The sequence below is a fragment of the Hylobates moloch genome, unplaced genomic scaffold (genome assembly GCF_009828535.3).
Source record: "Hylobates moloch isolate HMO894 unplaced genomic scaffold, HMol_V3 SCAFFOLD_2, whole genome shotgun sequence".
In the NCBI taxonomy this organism is placed as follows: Eukaryota; Metazoa; Chordata; class Mammalia; order Primates; family Hylobatidae; genus Hylobates; species Hylobates moloch.
The window spans coordinates 133,728,422-133,753,213 of record NW_026652277.1 but is presented as its reverse complement, the minus strand read 5'-3'; the positions used below and the strand labels follow the sequence as shown (position 1 = coordinate 133,753,213).

The 24,792-nt window shown below is 38.7% G+C and overlaps 1 protein-coding gene across 2 annotated transcripts in view; it reads left to right on the top strand.

Moving 5' to 3' along the window:
• Nucleotides 1-4,137, top strand: part of FRK (fyn related Src family tyrosine kinase) — a 114,269-nt gene extending 110,132 nt beyond the window's left edge. For both annotated transcript variants that reach the window (XM_032157180.2, XM_058430499.1), the window contains exons 6-8: nt 1,986-2,167; nt 3,221-3,386; nt 3,780-4,137. In XM_032157180.2, coding sequence (XP_032013071.1) covers nt 1,986-2,167; nt 3,221-3,386; nt 3,780-3,991 — 560 coding nt within the window. In that variant the 3' untranslated portion in view covers nt 3,992-4,137. The remainder of the gene's footprint in view (nt 1-1,985; nt 2,168-3,220; nt 3,387-3,779) is intronic.
• The last annotated feature ends 20,655 nt before the right edge of the window (nt 4,138-24,792 follow it).

Genomic DNA, 24,792 nt, shown 5'->3' with positions numbered 1-24,792 from the left:
TACATGAATTAATTCATTTTAATTCTCATTTTAACAACAAATACCATAAAGTAGTTAATATTATCATTGTACGGATGAGGAAACTGAGGCATAGGAATCTTAAGCTGCTTGCCCAAGGTCATAAAGAAATATCAGGCATATCCTTGATTTAAAGTCTGGCCCTCTAGCTTCAAACCAGGTTTCCTGACCCCTGTCGTGTATATAGCTGCCTCTGAAGTCAGGGCTTGTGTCTAAGCTTTTGACCATGAGTCTAATGGACTTTATGTAGTATTTAGCTTATTGAGACAGGGATATATGAGTAATATTAGTTTGAGTTGATGTGAGATTCTTTTAATTCTCCAGACATCTAAAAACATCTGTCAACAGTATGGCAGCTAAATCCTATCCAGGGATGACTCACCCCATTTCAAAGTAGAAGGAGTCAGTATTATTTTGTGTACAAATACAAAATAGGTAAGTCAAATACAAATACAAATGAGTCAGTCACCACAAAATAATGCTGACCCCCCTCTACTAATAACAATCAAACTGATTGTACTATATAAATTTTTTATACTTAGTTATAAAGAATTAGCAGTAGGAGAAACTTTGCCTATCGAAGGTATGTGCATGTCTGGAGAGATAGCAACCTATTCTAAGAATAACAGACTAAGGCAGAGAAATAAAATAATGTATCAAGCTTGGTGGTACAAATTTAATATACATACTTTATAACTATGGATAGACCTTTCATTTGTGTTAGTGAGCTAGTTTTTAAAAACAACATGATGGAAGAATGAGAATTTTTCATTGGCTCAGCCATAAAAGTTAGTATTGTTTTATAGGCTCAGTGACTAAAACAAATTATGCAGTGCTTGAAAGAAATTCAGTAGCAGTTGAGTAATAATTTCCATGAAGAAATTAGTCAGTGACATGTGGTATTGAAATCATGTGAAAAAAAAGCTCGACAGCACTTATCATTAGACAAATGCAAATCAAAACCACAACAAGATACCATCTCTCACCAGCCAGAATGGCCATTATTAAAAAGTCAAAAAATAACAGATGCTGGCAAGGTTGTGGAAAGAAAGGAACGCTTGTACACTGTTGGTAGGAGTGTACATTAGTTCAACCATTGTGGAAGACAGTGCAGCCATTCCTCAAATATCTCAAAGCAGACCTACCATTTGACCAGCAATCCCATTACTGGATATATAACCAAAGGAATATAAATTATTTTATTATAAAGACACATGCACATGTATGTTTCTTGCAGTACCATTCACAATAGCAAAGACATGGAATTAACCTAAATGCCCATCAATGGTAGAATGGATAAAGAAAATGTGGTATGTATACACCATGGAATACCATGCAGCCATAAAAAATGAAATCATGTCCTTTGCAGCAACGTGGATGGAGCTGGAGGCCATTATCCTTAGCAAACTAATGCAGGAACAGAAAAGCAAATACCACATGTTCTCACTTATAAGTGGGAGATATGTTCACCCACATAGAGGGGAACAACACATACTGGGTCCTATGAGAGGGTGAAGGTAGGGAGGAAGGAAAGGATCAGGAAAAATAACTAATGGGTACTAGGCTTAATACCTAGGAGATGAAATAATCTGTGCAATAACTCCCCCATGACACAAGTTTACCTATATAACAAACCTGGAAATGTACCCCTGAACTTAAAATAAAAGATAAATAATTTTTTTTAAAAAGAAAAAAGGCAAAATAGCCAGACTCTCAGATAATTGTAGCCACATTTGGATCATGTGATGACTTGTTACTTGTAATACTAATTCAAGGAAGAGAGGGCCTTGCCTTATTAATCTTTCACAGCAAATTGTGTTAATGATAAATATATACATTTTGCTCAACAGATCAGTGCCATTTTACTTAATCTCACTGATAGCTCATTCATTCAAAATTCTCAGAATTCACTTTAATAGTTCAAATGTTCTCTAAGTTAACTTTCTTACTTTTCTCTTATTGCTTAGATGACGCTGGATCAAAAATCCATCTGACTCAACAGGTAGACATGGCAGCACAGGTTGCCTCTGGAATGGCCTATCTGGAGTCTCGGAACTACATTCACAGAGATCTGGCTGCCAGAAATGTCCTCGTTGGTGAACATAATATCTACAAAGTAGCAGATTTTGGACTTGCCAGAGTTTTTAAGGTGGATTTAGTTTTGTTTTAATTAGTTTTTTAATAGGTCAAAAGTATAACAGTTAGTAGACCAATAGATATACTGTTATTCTTTAAAACAATGTTTCTCCAAGTTCTGTAGTCCATAAACTACTTTAGTAGTCCAAAACTTTACAGACAAACTACCTGCACATTCCTATTTCTTAATCAAGGAGAAACAAAATAGAGAAAACAATGACCAACCAGATTGGAAAGTATGTACTTAAGTTTATAGTTGAATTAATGATCAATTTTTCAGTTAGTATCAGTCACTTGTGTTTGCCTCTATTTCCTTTACAAAAGCAGTACACTTTGTGCAGTGTTAACCTAACCACCATTACTCACTGTATGCCAGATTAATTTGCATGCTGCCAGAATTCTTCAGCAATCATTGGCTTTTTGATTTCCCCATTTTTACCTCAGTCTGAAAGATACTATATAGGAGATATAATGTTAGGTGTTTTTCTCTTAAATTAATTTTAAATTTCCACATTGTACCCTAAAAATATGGATATAGGGCATAAAACAACAAATAAATTATTCCCTTTTAATCTTCATGAATTCATCATTTTTTCTTTTTGTAAATTGATTAGTATCCCAGTGAGTTTATATATTAATTTAAAACACTTGGATCCTACTTTTCATTATTAGCAAGTGGTTACATAGTAATTATCAAATTCAGTGGCTTTTCAATATCATCAGTAAATCAAACAACAGACTTTGCTTCCTTTTTTTTTTTTTTTGCTCAAGACCAGATGTGAAGGCAGAATCATCGTGTATTAATTCTCCAAATGCAGTAGAATGTTTCTTTCAGTGCTATTCTTGGCACATAGTAGGCTCTTAAATAATATTTTATTAATGACTTCCCACGTATTTTTCAGTCTTGTATGCAAGATTCAGAATTTGCTACTGTAATTGTCAATTGAACTAAGCTCATTTTGAATCTTTTCTCTCTAAATTTTGAAGTGAAGCAGATTAGAGATGAATAAGGGTAGCAAAAAAAAAAATTGCTTTAACTTGGCCTGATTCCTTAATGCATTAACAGGTAGATAATGAAGACATCTATGAATCTAAACACGAAATAAAGCTGCCGGTGAAGTGGACTGCGCCCGAAGCCATTCGTGCTAATAAATTCAGCATTAAGTCCGATGTGTGGTCATTTGGAATCCTTCTTTATGAAATCATTACTTATGGCAAAATGCCTTACAGTGGTGAGTAATTAATTCTGAAGTGGATCTTTCTGCTGCAGGTCACTTACTTAGGTGTGATTTTAACTGCTTCGCCCAGACTTAGAGGGCAGTTATGAGGCTGACCATACCATGTACCTGCGGGAGCTTGATAGATAAAATTTGATGATGATAATTTGCATTAATGAGGTGGTTTATTGCTTCCCTCTCCTTTGCTAGTGAATTACAGTCTTATAGACATCACCTGCTGTAGGATTTAGTTTAATCTGTGTAACCTGAGAAGGGGAAGGCAGACCTTAAAGCTTTGCCAAGGAAATTGACTTACTTAGTAACCTAGAGTATAAATGGCTGTAAGTTTAAGACTCTGACCTTTAACTTGTCTTTTTTTTGTTGTTGGTTCCGTTCTGTATTTTCTAGGTATGACAGGTGCCCAGGTAATCCAGATGTTGGCTCAAAACTATAGACTTCCGCAACCATCCAACTGTCCACAGCAGTTTTACAACATCATGTTGGAGTGCTGGAATGCAGAGCCTAAGGAACGACCTACATTTGAGACACTGCATTGGAAACTTGAAGACTATTTTGAAACAGACTCTTCATATTCAGATGCAAATAACTTCATAAGATGAACACTGGAGAAGAATATCAAATAATGAAGTAGCAAAACAAATTCAAATAATCCATTCCAAAGTACAATGTTATCAACCAACTGCACAATCAGTTTAACCTGACATATTCAAGTGATAGGATAAAGTTGGCCATGTATTATGAAAAAGATTATTTGTACATTTTATTGACTGGGCAACACTGCAGGACAGTCAAGGTGATATATAATTTCCTCACTGTCTGGTAAAATTAAGCACACTAAACGAAGTTATTTTTCCTTTTAAGAGATACTTACATTTCCATTTATTGTTTGAAATGCCGATCAAGACAATCAACAGATGATAGTCAATTTTGACTCAGTGACTGTTGTAGCATTTTCCCGTTTACTGATTAGAGTGGTTATTCATTATTCCTCAGATTGCTGAATCCCATCAGGCTGTTATTATGAAGGAATTTGATTGCTTTGCTGCACAGCAGGACCTGTGCTTTGAGATTTTTTTTTCTCTTTTAAAATATCCTGTAACTACAATGATGGTAAAGCCGTGTTAAATGACTTGATTGTACTTGGAGTAATTGCACATTTTTTTCTATGCATAAAAAAATGATGCAGCTGTTGAGAAAACGAATTAAAATCTTTTCCATTTTGCAGAAGGAAATGATGGAATTTTTCTATACCTCAGTATGTGTCAACTGAGAGTCATATACATTAGTTTTAATCTCTTAATATTGAGAATCAGGTTGCAAAATGGATGAGTTATTATCTATGGAAATGTGAGAAATGCCTGATAGCCCATAAAGTCTGAGAAATAGGTATCAAAATAGTTTAGGAAAATGAGAGGAGAACAGTAGGATTGCTGTGGCCTAGACTTCTGAGTAATTAATAAAGAAAAAGAAGTACCCTTTGGCCTACAGATCAGAGTTTTATTTTTATTTTTTTACTTTTTACTTTTTATTATAGTTTAAGTTCTGGGGTGCATGTGCAGAATGTGCAGTTTTGTTATATAGGTGTACAAGTGCCATGGTGGTTTGCTGCACCCATCAACCCGTCATCTACATTAGGTATTTCTCCTAGTGCTGTTCCTCCCCTAGCCCTCCATCCCCTGACACGCCCCAGTGTGTGATGTTCCCCTCCTTGTGTCCATGTGTTCTCATTGTGCAGCTCCCACTTATGAGTGAGAACATGCTGTGTTTGGTTTTTTGTTCTTGTGTTAGTTTGTTGAGAATGATGGTTTCCAGCTTTATCCATGTCCCTGCAAAGGACATGAACTCATCCTTTTTTATGGCTGCATAGTATTCCATAGTGTATATGTGCCACATTTTCTTTATCCAGTCTATTGTTGACGGGCATTTGGGTTGGTTCCAAGTCTTTGCTATTGTGAATAGTGCCACAATAAACATACATGTGCATGTGACTTTATAGCAGAATGATTTATAATCCTTTAGGTATATACCCAGTAATGGGATCACTGAGTCAAATGGTATTTCTAGTTCTAGATCCTTGAGGAATTGCTACACTGTCCTCCACGATGGTTGAACTAATTTATACTCCCACCAACAGAGTAAAAGTGTAAAAGTGTTCCTATTTCTCCACATCCTCTTCGGCATCCAAGACAGCATCCTGTTTTTTCCTGACTTTTTAATGATCGCCATTCTAACTGGTGTGAGATGGTATCTCATTGTGGTTTTGATTTGGATTTCTCTAATGATCAGATGATGAGCTTTTTTTCATATGTCTGTTGGCTGCATAGATGTCTTCTTTTGAAATGTGTCTGTTCAAATCCTTCACCCACTTTTTGATGGGGTTGTTTTTTTTCTTTTAAATTTGTTTATGTTCCTTGTAGATTCTTGGTATTAGCCCTTTGTCAGATGGATAGCGTGCAAAAATTTTCTCCCATTCTGTAGGTTGCCTGTTCACTCTGATGATAGTTTCTTTTGCTGTCTAGAAGCTCTTTAGTCTAATTAGATCCCATTTATCAATTTTGGCTTTTGTTGCCATTGGTTTTTGTGTTTTAGTCATGATGTCCCCATGCCTACGTCCTGAATGGTGTTGTCTAGGTTTTCTTCTAGGGTTTTTATGGTTTTAGGTCTTACATTTAAGTCTTTAATCCATCTTGAGTTAATTTTTGTATAAGGTATAAGGAAGGAGTCCAGTTTCAGTTTTCTGCATATGGCTAGCCAGTTTTCCCATTTATTAAATAGGGGTCCTTTCTCCATTGGTTGTTTTTGTAAGGTTTGTCAAAGATCAGATGGTTGTAGATGTGTGGTGTTATTTCTGAGGCCTCTGTTCTGTTCCATTGGTCTGGATATCTGTTTTGGTACCACTACCATGCTGTTTTGTTTACTGTAGCCTTGTAGCATAGTTTGAAGTCAGGTAGCGTGATGCCTACAACTTTGTTCTTTTTGCTTAGAATTGTCTTGGCTATGAGGGCTCTTTTTTGGTTCCATATGAAGTTTCAAGTAGTTTTTTCCAATTCTGTGAAGAAAGTCAATGGTAGTTTGATGGAGATAGCACTGAATATATAAATTGCCTTGGGCAGTATGGCCATTTTCACGATATTGATTCTTCCTGTCCATGAGCATGGAATGTTTTTCCATTTATTTGTGTCCTCTCTTATTTCTTTCAGCAGTGGTTTGTAGTTCTCTTTGAAGAGGTCCTTTGCATCCCTTGTAAGTTTTAATCCTAGATACTTCATTCTCTTTGTAGCAATTGTGAATGGGAGTTCACTCATGATTTGGCTGTTTGTTATTGGTGTATAGGAATGCGTGTGATTTTTGCACATTGATTTTGTATCCTGAGACTTTGCTGAAGTTGCTTATCAGCTTAAAGAGATTTTGGGCTGAGATGGTGGGGTTCCCTATATATACAATCATATCATCTGCAAACAGAGACAATTTTACTTCCTGTTTTCCTATTTGAATACCCTTTATTTCTTTCTCTTGCCTGATTGCCCTGGCCAGAACTTTCAATACTATTTTGAACAGGAGTGGTGAGAGGGGGCATCCTTGTCTTGTGCTAGCTTTCAAAGGGAATGCTTCCAGCTTTTACCCATTCAGTATGATATTGGCTGTGGTTTTGTCTTAAATCTGTCATATTATTTTGAGATACATTCCATCAATACCTAGTTTATTGAGTTTTTAATATGAAGGGATGTTGAATTTTATCAAAGGCCTTTTCTGCATCTATTGAGATCATCTTGTGGTTTTTGTCATTGGTTCTGTTTATGTGATGGATTGTGTTTATTGATTTGCGTATGTTGAACCAGCCTTGCATCCCAGGGATGAAGCCAACTTGATCATGGTGGATAAGCTTTTTGATGTGCTGCTGCATTCGGCTTGCCAGTATTTTATGGAGGATTTTTGCATGGATGTTCATCATGGATATTGGCCTGAAATTTTCTCTCTCTCTTTTTTTTTTTTTTGTGTCTCTGCCAGGTTTTGGTCTCAGGATGATGCTGGCCTCATAAAATGAGTTAGGGAGGAGTCCCTCTTTTCCTATTGTTTGGAACGGTTTCAGAAAGAATAGTACTAGCTTTGTACCTCTTTGTACCTCTGGTAGAATTCGGCTGTGAATCTATCTGGTCCTGGACTTTTTTTGGTTGGTAGGCTATTAATTACTGCCTCAATTTCAGAACTTGTTATTGGTCTTTTTAGGGATTCATCTTCTTCCTGGTTTAGACTTGGGAGGGTGTATGTTTGCAGGAATTTATCCATTTCTTCTAGATTTTCTAGTTTATTTGCTTAGAGGTATTTATAGTAATCTCTGATGGTATTTTGTATTTCTGTGGGATCAGTGGTGATCTCCCCTTTATCATTTTTTATTGTGTCTATTTGATTCTGCTCTCTTTTCTTCTTTATTAGTCTGGCTAGCATTCTATCTATTTTGTTGATCTTTTAAAAAAATCAGATCCTGGATTCATTGATTTTTTGAAGGGTTTTTCATGTCTCTATCACCTTCAGTTCTGCTCTGATCTTAGTTATTTCTTGTCTTCTGCTAGCTTTTGAATTTGTTTGCTCTTGCTTCTCTAGTACTTTTAATTGTGATATTAGGGTGTCGATTTTAGATCTTTCCTGATTCCTCTTGTGGGCAGTTAGTGCTGTAAATTTCCCTCTACACACTGCTTTAAATGTGTCCCAGAGATTCTAGTACATTGTGTCTTTGTTCTCATTGGTTTCAATGAACGTCTTTATTTCTGCTTTAATTTTGTTATTTACCCAGTAGTCATTCAGGAGCAGATTGTTCAGTTTCCAAGTAGTTGTTAGGTTTTGTGTCAGTTTTAATCCTGGGTTCTAATTTAATTGCACTGTGGTCTTAGAGACTGTTTGTTATGACTTCCATTCTTTTGCATTTGCTGAGGAGTGTTTTACTTCCAATTATGTGATCACTTTTAGAATAAGTGTGATGAGGTGCTGAGAAGAATGTATATTCTGTTGATTTGGGGTGGAGAATTCTGTAGATGTCTGTTAGGTCCACTTGGTCCAGAGCTGAGTTGAAGTCCTGAATATCTTTGTTAATTTTCTGTCTCGTTTATCTGTCTAATGTTGACAGCGGGCTGTTAAAATTTCCCACTATTATTGTGTGGGAGTCTAAGTCTCTTTGTAGTTCTCTAAGAACTTGCTTTATGAATCTGGGTGCTCCTGTATTGGGTATATATATATTTAGGATAGTTAGCTATTCTTGTTGCATTGATCCGTTTACCATTATGTAATGCCCTTCTTTGTCTCTTTTGATCTTTGTTGATTTAAAGTCTGTTTTATCAGAGACTAGGATTGCAACCCCTGCTTTTTTTTTTCTGCTTTCCATTTGCTTTGTAAATATTCCTCCATCCCTTTATCTTGAGCCTATGTGTCTCTTTGCATGTGAGATGGGTCTCCTGAATACAGCACACTGATGGGTCTTGAGTCTTTATCCAATTTGCCATTCTGTCTTTTACTTGGGGCATTCAGCCTGTTTACATTTAAGGTTAGTATTGTTATGTGTGAATTTGATCCTGTCATATGATGCTAGCTGGTTATTTTGCCCAAAAGTTGATGCAGTTTCTTCCTAGCCTCGATGATCTTTACAATTTGGTATATTTTTGCAGTGGCTGGTATTGATTGTTCCTTTCTATATTTAGTGCTTCCTTCAGGAGCTCTTTTAGGGCCGGCCTGGTGGTGACAAAATCTCTCAACATTTACTTGTCTGTAAAGGATTTTATTTCTCCTTCGCTTATGAAACTGAGTTTGGTTGGATATGAAATTCTGGTTTGAAAATTCTTTTCTTTAAGAACGTTGACTATTGGCCCCCACTCTCTTCTGGCTTGTAAGGTGTCTGCAGAGAGATCCTCTGTTAGTTTGATGGGCTTCCCTTTGTGGGTAACTCGACCTTTCTCTCTGGCTGCCCTTAACATTTTTTCCTTCATTTCAACCTTGGTGAATGTGACGATTATGTGTCTTGGGGTTGCTCTGCTCGAGGAGTATCTTTGTGGTGTTCTCTGTATTTCCTTAATTTGAATGTTGGCCTGTCTTGCTAGGTTGGGGATGTTCTCCTGGATAATATCCTGAGGAGTGTTTTCCAACTTGGTTCCATTCTCCCCGTCACTTTCAGGTACACCAATCAGACATAGACTTGGTGTTTTCACATAATCCCATATTTCTTGGAGGCTTTGTTCATTCCTTCTCATTCTTTTTTCTCTAATCTTGTCTTCTCCTTTATTTCATTAAGTTGATCTTCAATCTCTGATATCCTTTCTTGTGCTTTATTGATTTGGCTATTGATTATTGTGTATGCTTCATGAAGTTCTCATGCTGTGTTTTTCAGCTCCATCAGGTCATTTATGTGCTTCTCTATACTGGTTATTCTAGTTAGCAATTCCTTTAATCTTTTTACAATGTTCTTAGCTCCTTGCATTGGGTTAGAACATGCTCCTTTAGCTTGGAGGAGTTTGTTATTACCCACCTTCTGAGGCCTATTTCTGTCCATCTGTCAAATTCATTCTCCGTCCAGTTTTATTCCCTTGCTGGCGAGGAGTTGTGATCCTTTGGAAGAGAAGAGCCATTCTGTTTTTTTGAATTTTCAGCCTTTTTGCACTGGTTTCTCCTCATCTTCCTGGATTTATCTACTTTTGGTCTTTGATCCTGCTGACGTTCAGATGGGGTCTCTGAGTGGACATACTATTCCTTTCTGTTTGTTAGTTTTCCTTCTAAGAGTTAGTCCCCTCTGCTGCAGGTCTGCTGGAGTTTGCTGGAGGTCCACTCCAGACACTGTTTGCCTTGGTATCACCAACGGAGGCTGCAGAACAGCAAAGATTGCTGCCTGTTCTTTCCTCTGGAAGCTTCGTCCCAGAGGGGCACCCACCGGATGCCAGCCAGAGCTCTCCTGTATGAGGTGTCTGTTGGCCCCCACTGGGAGATATCTCCCAATCAGGATACACAGGGGTCAGGGACCCACTTGACGAAGCAGTCTGACCCTTACCAGAGCTCGAGCACTGTGCTGGGAAATCCACTGTTCTCTTCAGAGCTATCTGGCAGGGATGTTTAAGTCTGCTGAAGCTGCTCCCATAGTCACACCTTCCCCCAGGTGCTCTGTCCCTGGGAGATGGGGTTTTATCTATTAGCCCCTGACTGCCTTTTTTTCAGAGATGCCCTGCGCAGAGAGGAGGAATCTAGAGAGGCAGTCTGGCCACAGTGGCCTTGCTGAGCTGAGGTGGTGGGCTCTACCCAGTTCGACCTCCCAGGCAGCTTTGTTTAGACTGTGAGGGTAAAATGCCTACTCAAGCTTCAGCAATGGCAGACAGCCCTCCTTCCTCCAAGCTCGAGTGTCCCAGGTCAACCTCAGACAGTTGTGCTTGCAGTGAGGATTTCGAGCCAGCGAATCTTAGCTTGCTGGGCTCCGTGGGGGTGGGACCCGCCAAGCCAGACCACTTGGCTCCCTGGCTTCAGCCCCCCTTCCAGGGGAGTGAATGGTTCTGCCTTGCTGGCATTCCAGGCACCATTGGGGTATAGAAAATAAAACTCCTGCAGCTAGTTCAGTGTCTGCCCAAACAGCTGCCCAGTTTTGTGCTTGACACCCAGGGCCCCAGTGGCGTAGGCACCAGAGGGAATCTCCTGGTCTCCGGGATTTGAAGACCATGGGAAAAGTGCAGCATCTGGGCCAGAGTGCACCGTTCCTCAGGTATGGCTTCCCTTGGGTAGAGGAGGTAGTTCCCTGACCCCTTGTGCTTCCTGGGTGAGGTGACACCCCACCCTGCTTCGGCTGGCCCTCCATGGGCTGCTCCCACTGTCCAACCAGTCCCACTGAGATGAACTGGGTACCTCAGTTGGAAATGCAGAAACCACCCGCCTTCTGCGTCGATCTCGCTGGGAGCTGCAGACCAGAGCTGTTCCTATTCGGCCATCTTGCCAGCAATCAGACCAGAGTTTTAAATGGACTACAAAATAGGTCAAACTCTATTTCAGAACTAGAGGCTAGGAATAATGTCTAAACTTGGTTATGAAAGTTTTTTTTTTTTTTTTTGGTCTGGTAGGATAAGAGGGTTTTTACTCATCTTGAGTTTGAATTAACCTTTGTAACAAAGTTATTGTTTTTTTAAACAATGAATGTATCAAATTATCTGTCTCATTAGATAACTAGGTAGACTTTTCCAAGGTGGTTTCAAAATCAAATATATATTCAAAGATCTTCCAGTGTAAAGCAATAGGAATGAAACAAGCCATGAGAAAGCAGGATATTTTGAGTATATTCTCATGCCTTTCTTTAAAGGACAAGCGCCTATCTAAACAGTTACAGAAACCCAAATTCAAAGTAGATTAAATAAGAAGTAAATTTGTAAACTCTTAACTGGGAGACAGGAAGTAGGGAGGGCTCCAGGCACAAAATCATTAGCAGTTCAATGTGAATGAAGACCCATGTCCTTTCCAAGCCTCCCTCTGCCATCAGCATTGCTCTCCTTCCCAGGGTCACAGATGGCTATCAATGGCAAAACTGGGGTTCCACATTCTCTTCTCCTCATCTGGCAAGGGAAAATGGGAAATCTCCATCCCAAGCTTGGATTAAAAAATATTTTCATTTTTGTGTTCCAGCAAACTTGGGTCCTATGCCCAGCCATGGACCAAAAATAGGCTTAATGTGAATGTTATGTGCTGATTGGATTAAAATAAGTTCTGACTCTGAATCTGGGAATGTGGTCACCTTCCTCAGAGACAAGTTGAGAAGTTGGCTTATCTGAATAAAAGTAGAGAATATGAGATGCTGGAGAGGTGTTCATTAAGGAGAACATTCCCTGAGATGAATTAATGGTTAGAATTATCTATCTCTGTATCTATCCACCCATCTGTCATCATCACCTAATCTCCTTCCTTTCTCTCTCTCTAAATATATACATGTGGGTATGTGAGTGTGTATATATTTATTTTTTGTGTGTTTATGTGGTGTGTGTGTGTGTATTCCAGGCAGATGTGTGCATATATACCCAAACTTTCCTGAAGACCTTGGAATTAAATGGGTCATGTGAAGCTAAAGATTATAGAACCCCTTGATTCCTTTATAAACAGAAACTATTTCTAAGATAAGATCAACACTAATCTTTCAAATTAGTTGACTGTGTATAGAACAACTTGTTTACTTAAAGTCTTCTAGTCTAATGCAATCAAGGAGTAAATTATAAATAACCAGTTAGCATAAATGGAAAGAAAATAGTTCCTTTTCTTTGAATTTATTTCTTCATGTTTAATTTTTCTTGCACACATATAGAAATGAATAGAAATATTCCCATTTCAATGTGAAAATTCAGCTACTATATAGTTTGTTTCTTTTAGTAGCTAATAATAATAAAGTTTTAAGTAAGATCTGATTTTGAAATATGAAAAGAAGTTTATCCTTTCCTGTTTTAATACCAACTGAAACCCGTTTAACTTACTGTGTATGATTCTTGGGGACATTTATGTTCAAGGTTCTGCCAAAGCAATCTATTATTCTTGTTTTTACCTGATGGATCACGGAGAAAAATAATGGATTCAGTTATGAGAAACAGTAATAGATTTTTTTTTAACTGCCATAAATTTCTCTCCCTGTATTAAATAAAAGGATCAGGAAAAGATAAGTTGAATTTTCCTACAATGAGCCAGCTCTTCTTAAATTTACCTCCCATAAATTGTAGCAAAGCACTTTTCATATAATGTTTTATTTATGTAATTCAGTTATTTGGAGATGGTGGTGAGGGATGTGAGTACATCATTTCATGTTGTATTTCAAATCTCTTTTGACAGAAACCCTAAGAATTTGCAATAAAGAAAATTCAATGTTCCATTAAGTTTTTCTTTTTCTTTTTTTTAAAAAGAAGGTAAGGAAAGAAATAAGGGAATAGATTTAAGTTACCTAAGGTCAAAAGAGGCACAGGGTAGACTATGAATAGTTGTGGAACCTGAATATTTTGTCATCAAAAACAAAGTTAAAGTCAGAGTGACCAGGAATCTGCAAACTGGCTGTGGGAATGGGTTGACTTAAAAGACTAACAAAGAACTAGCCTGTGGGGTAACATCAGGCTAGGCTCACCCTCAGTTTCTATAGACCCACAATATCTGTCTGTATGATGACCGTGTGGATCTAATGAACCAGGAGGGGCCCAAACTCTTCTGACCCTGTGGAGGCCTAAAGGAAACTGTTGCCATTGGAAGGATGCCATACCACTACCCAGCTGGAGCTTCCTGAAGGAAGCAGAGCCCAGCTGGTGTTCCATGGCTTGTTAAGCATATGCCATACCTACAATCACTTTTTTCATGGTCTGGTTGAGCATATGATTTCTGAACGAAACAGCCTTTCTGGTATTGTGTCATTGGTGACTCATTATGATTCTTTACAAAGACACATTATGTGAGCTAGAATGGTGATGATTTGGGTACCTTATTCAAATTGCATCATTATTTAATTCAAGAGAAAGGCCATTCTTAAAGTAAATGAGGTTTGTACACCTGGGTATTGGAACTGCCAGTGGGCTGATCTGACAGTGTTTGATTCTTGTTTTTTCTGGAATTATTATGTAGATGATTCAGTCTATAATCTTCAACATGATGCAAATATTCAGTGTCATAGGATCAAAAAAAATGCTGGAAAGTATCTAAAATCTTTTAAATTCATATCTTAATTTTCAGTGTTATCCTTTTACTGCCTACGTTCCCCCACTAAACTCTTGTAGATTTTTCTCTGCTTTTGTGAAGAAAGTGATGTTAGTAGGCCTCCCAAGTTATTTATGAAATTTAGAAATATAATGGAGAACAAAATAGTATATAAACCCTTAATTTCAGAACTCTTAACAAGTTTAGCTTCAATCTGCATTCAGATGACACTATCTACAGAGATGTTATAAGATTAAATTACAAGAAAAGAGATGCCCAATTATTTCCATTTATTCTTCTTGCCTAGGTAGTTATCTATTATTCATTTGAAGCAACAGACGTCAATGTAACATCTTTTTCATTTTCATGGAGACTAATCAGCTCTTTCAGAAAAGGGTACTATATCACAAACACACCTCAAGTGTCCAGGTAGAAGTATTACCATGCAGAGGATTCAAGTCATATTACCTAATAACCATGAAATTCTATGTTGGGAAAAAGTGGTTAAAAGCAACTAAAACTGCCCTGTTTGGAAGAAACTAAATATTGCTTTATAATGATTTTCTGATATTTTAGAATAGAGGCTTCAATTACACTATTTGTGAAAAGGAAAACTGCTTGGTATTAACCAAGTTACATTTAATTTTTATGGTCCACAAAATTTCAGAGTAAATATTACATATGACTAATTTATATGTAGCAAAAGGGATTAAAGAAGACCTTTTTGAATTGTACCACTTGTTATAATGCTATTATTTACCCTGATTCAAATGTAACTACTTACAATTTTTAAACATTTTTATTTCTGTATTCTTTAAAATATTAAGGCAATGAATGGGTTTTTCTTTTTTTTTTTTTTTTTTTGAGACGGAGTCTCGCTCTGTCGCCCAGGCTGGAGTGCAGTGGCGCAATCTCGGCTCACTGCAAGCTCCGCCTCCTGGGTTCACGCCATTCTCCTGTCTCAGCCTCTCCGAGTAGCTGGGACTACAGGCACCTGCCACCACGCCCGGCTAATTTTTTGTATTTTTTAGTAGAGACTGGGTTTCACCGTGTTCTCGATCTTCTGACCTCGTGATCCGCCTGCCTCGGCCTCCCAAAATGCTGGGATTAGAAGCGTGAGCCACCGTGCCAGGCTGGTTTTTCTTGAAATTATATGTTGCCCTATGAATTCTATTTTTATTCACACTGGATTTATTATGATAGTTATATCAAAGTGATTATTTTTACCTTGACTTTTAAAAGTCCACTGTTTCAGAAGTCAAGTTTGTTGTGGATCTAAAATATAAATTCTATGTGTTCATAGCAAGTGAAATGTCTCCTCAGTTGACTATGTTAAGAGTTCGCATTTGTATGATGAAGAAAGGAAGTCTGTGAATCCAGAGGATATGATCTTGCTGATGCCATTTACTGCAGATCATCTGCTTCATGTCACCTTTCTCAGAGTCCCAGGCTAATGGAGAAACCTCCAGCTTAGACGTTGTTGGTTGCTGTGGCAGTAGGAATGAAAGCTCTAGCAGATCTCATGTTGGCAGTTCCATCCTTGGGCCCAAAAGATACACATGTCACTTTGGCTCCCACTCATTGGCCACAATTATGTGGCTTCACCCAGACACAAGGAATGATGGATATACAATCTTACCATGTACCCAGACATAGAGCTATCCAGAAATACTCACTAAGTAGCACTAAAGCCTGTTGCACTGTGATAAAACATCAAGTAAACTCTAAGTGAGGCTGAGTGGTGGAAGGTCACAAGTACTCAGTTATCCATTCTTTCTTTATTAATTATTATATTTATTCATTCAGCATATATTGATTGCTTACTAAGTAGAAGAATTGAACTAAATGTTTGGATATAATTGTTAACAGAGAAATACACCTTGTTTTTCTCTAAGCTTACTATCAGGGGAGACCGACTGGGCATGTGAATCTTAGCTCACAAACCTACATGCACACTTTTACCTTCTTGTTTTCCTCCTAAGAATTAAATTATCGTCTAAGGATCCATTCTCACTTTCCTCCTTAGTAGCAGAACCAGCTGAAAGATCACACTGCCCTCCCTCTTTTGCAGCTAGAGATTGTGAAAGATATGTAAGAGAAAGTTGGTTTGCAGGACTTCTAGGAAGACTTTGTATGGTAAACAGAGAGCTGGCATGGGTCGTTCTTTGTCTTTTTCTCCTTTGTTAAGTCTTAAGCCTTAACCCTGGCAGCCATCTTAGATCATGAGGAACACTTAGAGATGGAAGTCACTTCTTTTTTTTTTTTGAGATGAAGTCTCTCTCTGTCTCCCAGGCTGGAGTGCAATAGCAGGATCTTGGCTCGCTGCAACCTCCGCCTCCTGATTTCAAGCTATTCTCCTGCCTCAGCCTCCCAAGTAGTTGGGATTACAGGCGCACGCCGCCACACCTGGCTAATTTTTTTGTATTTTAGTAGAGACGGGGTTTCACCGTGTTGCCCAGGCTGATCTTGAACGCCTGAGCTCAGGCAATCCACCCGCCTCGGCCTCCCAAAGTGCTGGGATTACATGCATGAGACACTGCGCCCGACCCGGAAGTCACTTCTAAGTAGGGTGTGGGTCATTGATGAAACGGAAGTTGCCATGCCATCTTTGGATTGCTGACCTCAGGGATTCTAGTATAGTAGGGCTGAAATGCTATGCTATTTAAGCAACTGTGATGTCTAATCTCTATTTCTAGAGACTGGAACACCCAATTTCTGAATAACACATTATCTACTTAAAATCTTAATTCTGCCAGGTATTGGAAAATAAATGTTATTTCTAGGATTTTTCCCTAAGTGCTATGTGCCTTTAGCATGTTAGCATGTGCCTTTAGCTTTGGGGCAGGAGGAATTGTCTGGTGCCAGTATCAGGTCATTACCTGTCTATGTGGCTATCTGCTGAGATGTCTTCTCTCCCAGTTGAAGTGAATGTGGCCTCAACTCTTTCTAATTCATTTCTATATCCTTACGTGGTCGAAAGGAAGAATTCAACCCCTCTGCCTAAATGCTCCCACAACCAGGAGCTCTTCTCCCCTCTACCATGCCATATATGAGAAAGTACTTGGAAGCTTTCCTCCTCTCAGTCTCTACTTGGGAATGAACGTAGGTACCCTCTGTTTTCAGATTCCCCCAGCTCACCCGGAAGTCCTCCCATTCTTCCTCTTCACATTGTAGAGCAGGGCTTATCAAACTGTGAATGTTCCTATAACTCCGTTCTTCCCTTTGCACTTGAATCTTTAGTCTTTTATGTTGCTGAGCTTAGGGGGGTGGACCAGAAGACTGATAAATTCATTTCAAAAGCCTTGGATTTTAAAACTCTAACGACAAGAATTTGACTTGTGTTTTCCTATTTTTCAATTGTAATAATCCTCCCTTTAGATGATAGAGCCTCATAGTCTAGTAGTCCAAAGTGGGAGGACTAAAGCATAACAGAAAATACCTGGGAAAGATATTAGCTAATATCTTAAAATAGTATCCTGCAATATATGGAAGTTAAACAAAAGTCACACAAAAAGTGCTTAAGTAGGTTATGCTGAGTATTATAGAGGAGAAATGTGGGATGCTGTGGGAGTGAATAACAAATACTCCTAACTCGTCTTGGGGGTTGGGGAAAAATGAAGAAAGTGGTGTTTACCCGTGGTCTTAAGGATGAAAAGCTTATTAAGTACTTCTAGTCCAAAGATGGGCATGGCAAAGACATAGACCCAGTTTGATGGGAGTGTGGGAGTGAGGGGGAAAGGACTCACATTAAGGCTGGCCAGGCATGTGCAGTCCCAATCATAGAGGTTCGTACAGTTGATGTTAATAATCACAATCTTAATCCCCCTGGGCAGTCACTAAAAACCTTGAAGTTGTTAATATTGAGAGGTGACAGCAGGCTGGCAGCCCTCACAGCCCTCGCTTGCTCTCGGCGCCTCCTTGGCCTTGGTGCCCACTCTGGCCATGCTTGAGGAGCCCTTCAGCCCACCGCTGCCCTGTGGGAGCCCCTTCCTGGGCTGGCTGAGGCCAGAGCCCGCTCCCTCAGCTTGCGGGAAGGTGTGGAGGGAGAGGCATGGGCGGGAACTGGGGCTGTGAGCAGGGCTTGCGGGCCAATGCGAGTTCCGGGTGGGCGTGGGCTTGGCGGGCCCTGAACAGGGAGTGGCCAGCTGGCTCCCCGGCCCCGGGCAGTGAGGGGCTTAGCACCTGGGCCAGAAGCTGCTGTGCTCCACTTCTCACGGGGCCTTAGCTGCCTACCGGTGGGACAGGGCTGGGGACCTGCAGCCAGCCATGCCTGAGCCTCCCCACCCCTGCCGACGTGGGCTCCTGCGGCCCGAGCCTCCCCGAGGAGTGCCGCCCCATGTTCCATGGCGCCCAGTCCCATTGACCACCCAAGGGCTGAAGAGTGTGGGTGCAGGGCGTGGGACTGGCAGGCAGCTCCACCTGTGGCCCTGGTTTGGGATCCACTGGGTGAAGCCAGCTGGGCTGCTGAGTCTGGTGGGGACTTGGAAAACCTTTATGTCTAGCTAAGGGATTGTAAATACACCAATCAGCACTCTGTATCTAGCTCAAGGTTTGTAAACACACCAATCAGCACCCTGTGTCTAGCTCAGGGTTTGTGAATGCACCAATCCACACTCTGTATCTAGCTACTCTGGTGGGGACTTGGAAAACCTTTGTGTGGACACTCTGTATCTAGCTAATCTAGTGGGGATGTGGAGAACTTTTGTGTCTAGCTCAGGGATTGTAAACACACCAATCAGCACCCTGTCAAAACGGACCAATCAGCTCTCTGTAAAACAGACCAATTGGCTCTCTGTAAAATGGACCAATCGGCAGGATGTGGGTGGGGCCAGATAAGAGAATAAAAGCAGGCTGCTCCAACCCGTAGTGGCAACCTACTCTGGTCCCCTTCCACGCTGTGGAAGGTTTGTTCTTTTGCTATTTGCAGTAAATCTTGCTGCTGCTCACTCTTTGGGTCCGCACTGCGTTTACGAGCTGTAACACTCACCGTGAAAGTCTGCAGCTTCAGTTTTGAAGCCAGCCAGACCACAAATCCACCGGGAGAAAAAAACAACTCCAGACGCGCCACCTTAAGAGCTGTAACACTCACCGCGAAGGTCGGCAGCTTCACTCCTGAGCCAGCGAGACCACAAACCCACCAGAAGGAAGAAACTCCGAACACATCTGAACATCAGAAGGAACAAATCCCGGACATGCCGGCTTTAAGAACTGTAACACTCACCGCGGGGGTCCGCGGCTTCATTCTTGAAGTCAGATCAAGAACCTACCAAATCCGGACACAATATGACCTAATTTGGACCTTAAAATATTATTTTAAATAAAGTATGGTTTCGATGAGGATAAGAAAGGTTACGGAGAGATAATTTAGCAGGATGGATTGTCTGGGTGAGAGGTAATAGTGGGTCAGCTTAGTGGAAGACAGGAGATAATGAAAACAATGATGCACGTGAGACATTTGGAGGTGGAAATAGCAGAACTTGCCAACTGTTTGGCTATGTGGGCCAGAAAGAATTACGTATCAAGGATGTCTTCCAGGAGTAATTAAAATATGTGACTACGGAAAGGAAGCTGGTGGATAGCAGTGATCATAGGAGCTTGTTAGTTAATCAGTTTAAGATGTCATGAAACATTTAATTTGAGATGTTAACTAAAAACTGCTGTTGGCTTTTGGCAACGTGGAGGCCCTAAAGAAGAGCATTTTCACCTGAGAAGTGGGATCAACAGTAGACTGCAGTGGGTTGAGGCACAAGTGAGAGATACGAGGTTGGGGGGCAACATTTATTGGACTGACAGCTTTTTCCAACATGGAGCTGTGAAGGTGAGAGGAGACATAACAACTAACTGTGGATGTGAAATTCAGAGAATGTGTGTGTGGGTGTGTGCGTGTGTGTGTGTTTCTAAAAACGGGAGAGACTAGGTCTCGTTTGAATGCTCTATAAATGATTGCCAGAGGTTATTTCGGCCAAAGTAGAATACATAGAATAATGTAGAAACGTTTGGTGACTCAAATCTGAACGAATAACCAACTGCTATCTTGCTTATTGAATTTGTATGGATTGCATAATATAGGCCTTCTTTGTTAAAATTTCTTTGCCTTAGGGGAATTTAAGCCTGGAATATAGTAAAAACGTATTTTGAACGAATACATCTTCTATTCCAGGACTAACCATATACTGTTTTAATAAGAGTTTCATGGTGACATTTTCTTACCTGTTTCCCAAACATTGATCTAGTTTGTTAATATTCTGAGAGTAAGAAGTTTGCTTTTCTTATTTCTAGAGAAACAGGTAAAAAAAGAAAAATTTCAACTAAATCCAAGTAAAATATCTTTTCATTTTTCTTGAATATGGATGTTAGGTCTAAGTGAGACAATATGGCTTATTGCAGATGAAGTATGAAATCAATTTAAGACTATGTTAAAACAGTGTCAAAGAGGTAACAAGAAGCTGAAGTTTTAATGTGTCAAAGAGAAGATATCTGAATCATCCCAAATAATATAATTATAAGAAAAAATAAAAGGGAAAAGGAAGGAAAAAGAAAACAAAAGCAAGGCTATTTTAAGAAAACATATCATCAAAGTCTTTGGAGAAATGTTTCTTCTTTTATCTGGTTAATTGGCTTATGAATAATGCAGAAGTGTTCTTATTTGGCTTTAAAATATCTTTAGTTCAAACCCTGAGTTTTAGGGGCTGAGTCAGACAGAAGTGATTTTGCAATAAAATCTTCCTTGGGCATTATCTTCATCAATCTATTTTCATAGAACTGCAGAATTTTAGAACTGATAGGAACCTTGGAGATCATGTAGTCAGGCTATCAGAAGCTCTTTCCTCTTTTGGAATGAAACTCGGAAACAAAAATAATAACAAGCAAGGGATATTTAGTAATTCAAGAGACATTTTTCTTCAAATGAGTCTGCTTCATAGACTCTCTAAATCCTAAAGAAATGGCATAAATAAGGTTGTCTCGAGTTGTTTTTTCCCTGTATTTTAGAGATACTTATGGGGTCTAATTTAGAGAATTGCAAAGATAAAATTCAAGATTTGATTTTGTGGCTGCACATTACAAATATTATTGTAAAACATGTATGATGTGCAATGTTGTGCAAATGGGGGTGGGTACCAACATCAAGTAATAGCAAAAATTAAAGCAACAGATAAATTAATTTCAGGAGTTCTCAAGCTGACCAGCAGATGGGGGCCCAGTTTGCTGCCAAACACTTCATGATTAGAAGAAAAAAGAAAAGGACCTTAGAAATAATCTAAAATTCTGATATAATATTCAGTGCATAAAAAAATACTGAAAATGTGCTTCCTCAATTTTAAGTACCTATGCTCAGATCTGCAGTGAAGGCATTGATTATGGATTACAACACAGTGCTCTACATTTTAGAAAAAATGCAAAATTACACGGTTCATGACTCACCAAACTCTAATTATCAAAATAACTGAGTATTCCTCACCAAAACAGAGTTAATAGCATATAGCCCTCACGGATTTTCCTTTTTTACTATATAGATTCTAATATTTCAGTTCTTATTTTTATATGTGTTTTTATGATGCACATTGAATATCTTCCCACATGCCCAATTATATTTCAAATGTATCGAAATGCTCTTTATAGATCTTTGCTCTCTTTCTTTGCTTATTCACTCTTTTAACAAAGAAATATGAATAGACCTATGTGAAATTAATTTTTCAAAATTACAGGCATTTGAATTATTAACACAAAAAGTAAAACATTTTTAATACTAACTCAAAACTGACAACTGATCATAGTTCATTTTTTCAATCATAGGAGTCTTAAATTATTATTATACCAGTGAAAAACTGTACAATTTTTTTTCCCCACTGTGCTTTAGAACTTTTACATCAGGAAACAGTGAAAATGATACGTCGTTTGTGGCATTAATTCTACTTAATTTGGAACCTTAGAATAATTTTATTTTCTTCCATTAAACCCTTAATGCATTTCAGCATAAAATTTAAGCATATTAATATGTCAAATATTGATTTTGTGTTAACACTTTAAGGCTGTCTAAATTCCATAAATACTTTTTGGTGGATCTGAAAACTAGTTGATCTGTACTTTATTATCTGCTCAATATTAGGATTATAAGTCAATGTGTCCAATAAAGAAGAATTATGTCCTTCAGGTTCATTCTATCCTGATAAACAAATTTCTAATGAGATGAAGATGTATAAAGATTTCTTTACTTTTTCTGCACAAATGGTACAATTATATTTTCTCACATGTTTGACATTGCTTGGTTAAATTCTGGCAGTCTCATGTCCATGTGTCCTGATAGCAAGAAGATTTTAAGAAAGAAAAGTACTACTTGGTTAATGCTGGAGAACATGTCACTGGAAGGTTGACTTCATATCTTGTTTGTCTTATTTGTTCTGGGGGTAAAAATAGATACAAATATGTGGAATGTGAGAATCCCAATATGGTTCTGAGACACTGCTGGGCAAAGAAAGTTTTGGTTTGGGGCCTATTTAGGAGAACATTTGATTTACCTACAGAGTAAGCTTTCAGTAACACTTTTATAACTACTAAGTAGTTGGAGAGAAAATGAAGGTAGCAGAAAAGGAAAGGGTGAATGTTCTGTGAGGAATTGAGGAATTTTCTGCTTTCTGACTTCTGCAGGGATCGTTCCATTTTCTCTACTTCATTCTGTCCTAATGTTTGGCAGAGGGTAGAAATGGGATCTCTTGAAAAAAGAGAAGAAAGGGAACCTGGAAGAAGAAAAAAACATAGCTAAGCAGAGATGCTGAGGTCGTGGGAGAAAACTCATTCTTCCCTCTTGAGACTGCATAGTTAGATTTACAGCATCTATTTCAGTCTTAGCCAGAGATTTACTGACAGGCCTTTGTCAAATCATATCACTTAATTTTATAAGCATTTTTTTCTCTTGGTAAAATATTGTTGTTAGTATTTATGAATTGCAGTGAAGATTTCATGAACATAAAACTATGAATATTTCATGAAGGTCTTGAGATATTTGGATCTAAGTATGTGTTATCAAATATAGCCAACTCTCAAATACCACTTAGTGGGTTATGTGTGAGGAACTTAGTTCTGCACTGATATTCCCTTGCCACATAGCATATTTTTGAGCTGTCTCCTTTCACAAGTTCGTCAGTGTGTAGTTAAGAAAAGCAATGTAATTTAATTTTAGTCTGGGCAGTAAATCTCCTGCTGTGAAGGTTGAGATATAAGGAGGTGGGTGAGTGCTGGTGGTGGAAATGCTTTGGGCTTTCATTCACTCTTCAATCCAACACTTATTGAGCATCTGCTCTGTGCTAGGGACTGGGTAGCATTGGGAATAAAAATACGAATAACAGAGGAAGACAGTGTGGTTAAGTGGTTAAGCTTTGGAGCTAGATTTATTGGATTTAAATTCTAAGTTTGAATTAGGAGTTGTTGGTTTTGGTCATGTTACCTGATCTTGTTTACTTGTTTTTGTTTTGTTTTAACCTGCAAAATGGGGATATTACCTAGACCACAGAACTGTTTTGAGAATTCAGTAAGAAACGCACTTTGAGCAATGTCTGGCACAGGGTTATGTACTCAAAACATGTTAGCTCTAAACATTCAGTTTCTGTCCTCCAACACTATCATCTATGGGAACATGGATGAATAACCAATGACTATAATATAGTGTAAGTGCTATTACCCAGACATACGTGGACCACTATGAGGGCTCAGGAGACACAGTGAAATCAGATTGGAGGGTTGGTCCAAGTTGGAAGAAGAAATCACCACCAGATTTTGAAGGGAATTGAATTTTAAGCCGAGGACCTGTATTCTATCTAGCCTGAAAAATAATTGGCACACACATATAGGCTTCCAGTTTGAGTTTCAAGTTTATGGGACTTATCCTAGAAACTTTAATTAGGGTTTTCAACTGGACCCCTCCTTTAGGACGTGGAATAACTTGACCCTTTAAGTTCATCGGAGATTCTGTTTAGTTTGTAGGCATCTCTTTAAATTTAAAAAGTTAGTTTTCAATTAAGTCTATTTTTAATCTACCTTCATTTGCCATATTTCTCAAAATACTGTAACTATTCTTTGCATTTTATTCCTATTTTAAAATTTTAGTCTCTAGAGAATTTTGAAATGTCTTGGTTCTCATAAAATGCATTTATTTGCCTCACATTTTTCTTCAAGTTTGGCGTATATAACGGAAGAGAAAACACCAGTGTAGGGAAGACAACTCCGAGGTAGTAAACGTAGCACATAAAAGTGAGTTTTGGTAGAGAGAACTCAGTGTGTGAAGAAGGAGGCTTACTCCGTGACTCTGTTATCTGGAGGTGACTAATCAGGCTGTCTCATTTTTAAAAATTTATAAAATATTGGTATCGCAGGGAATAATTAATATAGGAATGCCCAGCACACAGAAGGTTTCGGAACAATCTGAGTTGAATTCCAGTTCATGCTCATACACAGAACTCACTTGTAGTTTAAAATGATCTCTTTCTCCTAGAGGTAGTTGGCCTCACATCACATAAGATCAACTCTTAGCAGAGTGTCTGGCATGATGTAGGCAACCAGTACATATTATTTTCTTGAATAAATAAAAAAGAGGACAGTGCAAACCTTCACAACTAAAAACACAGTTTCTGGCTTCTTGGCAGATGGCAAGAGAAACATTTTCTTAAAGGGATACTGGAAGTGGTGTGGTTTGCCTATATCCAGATCAGCTGGTGGCCAAGCGGCGAAACTTTCTGTCTCT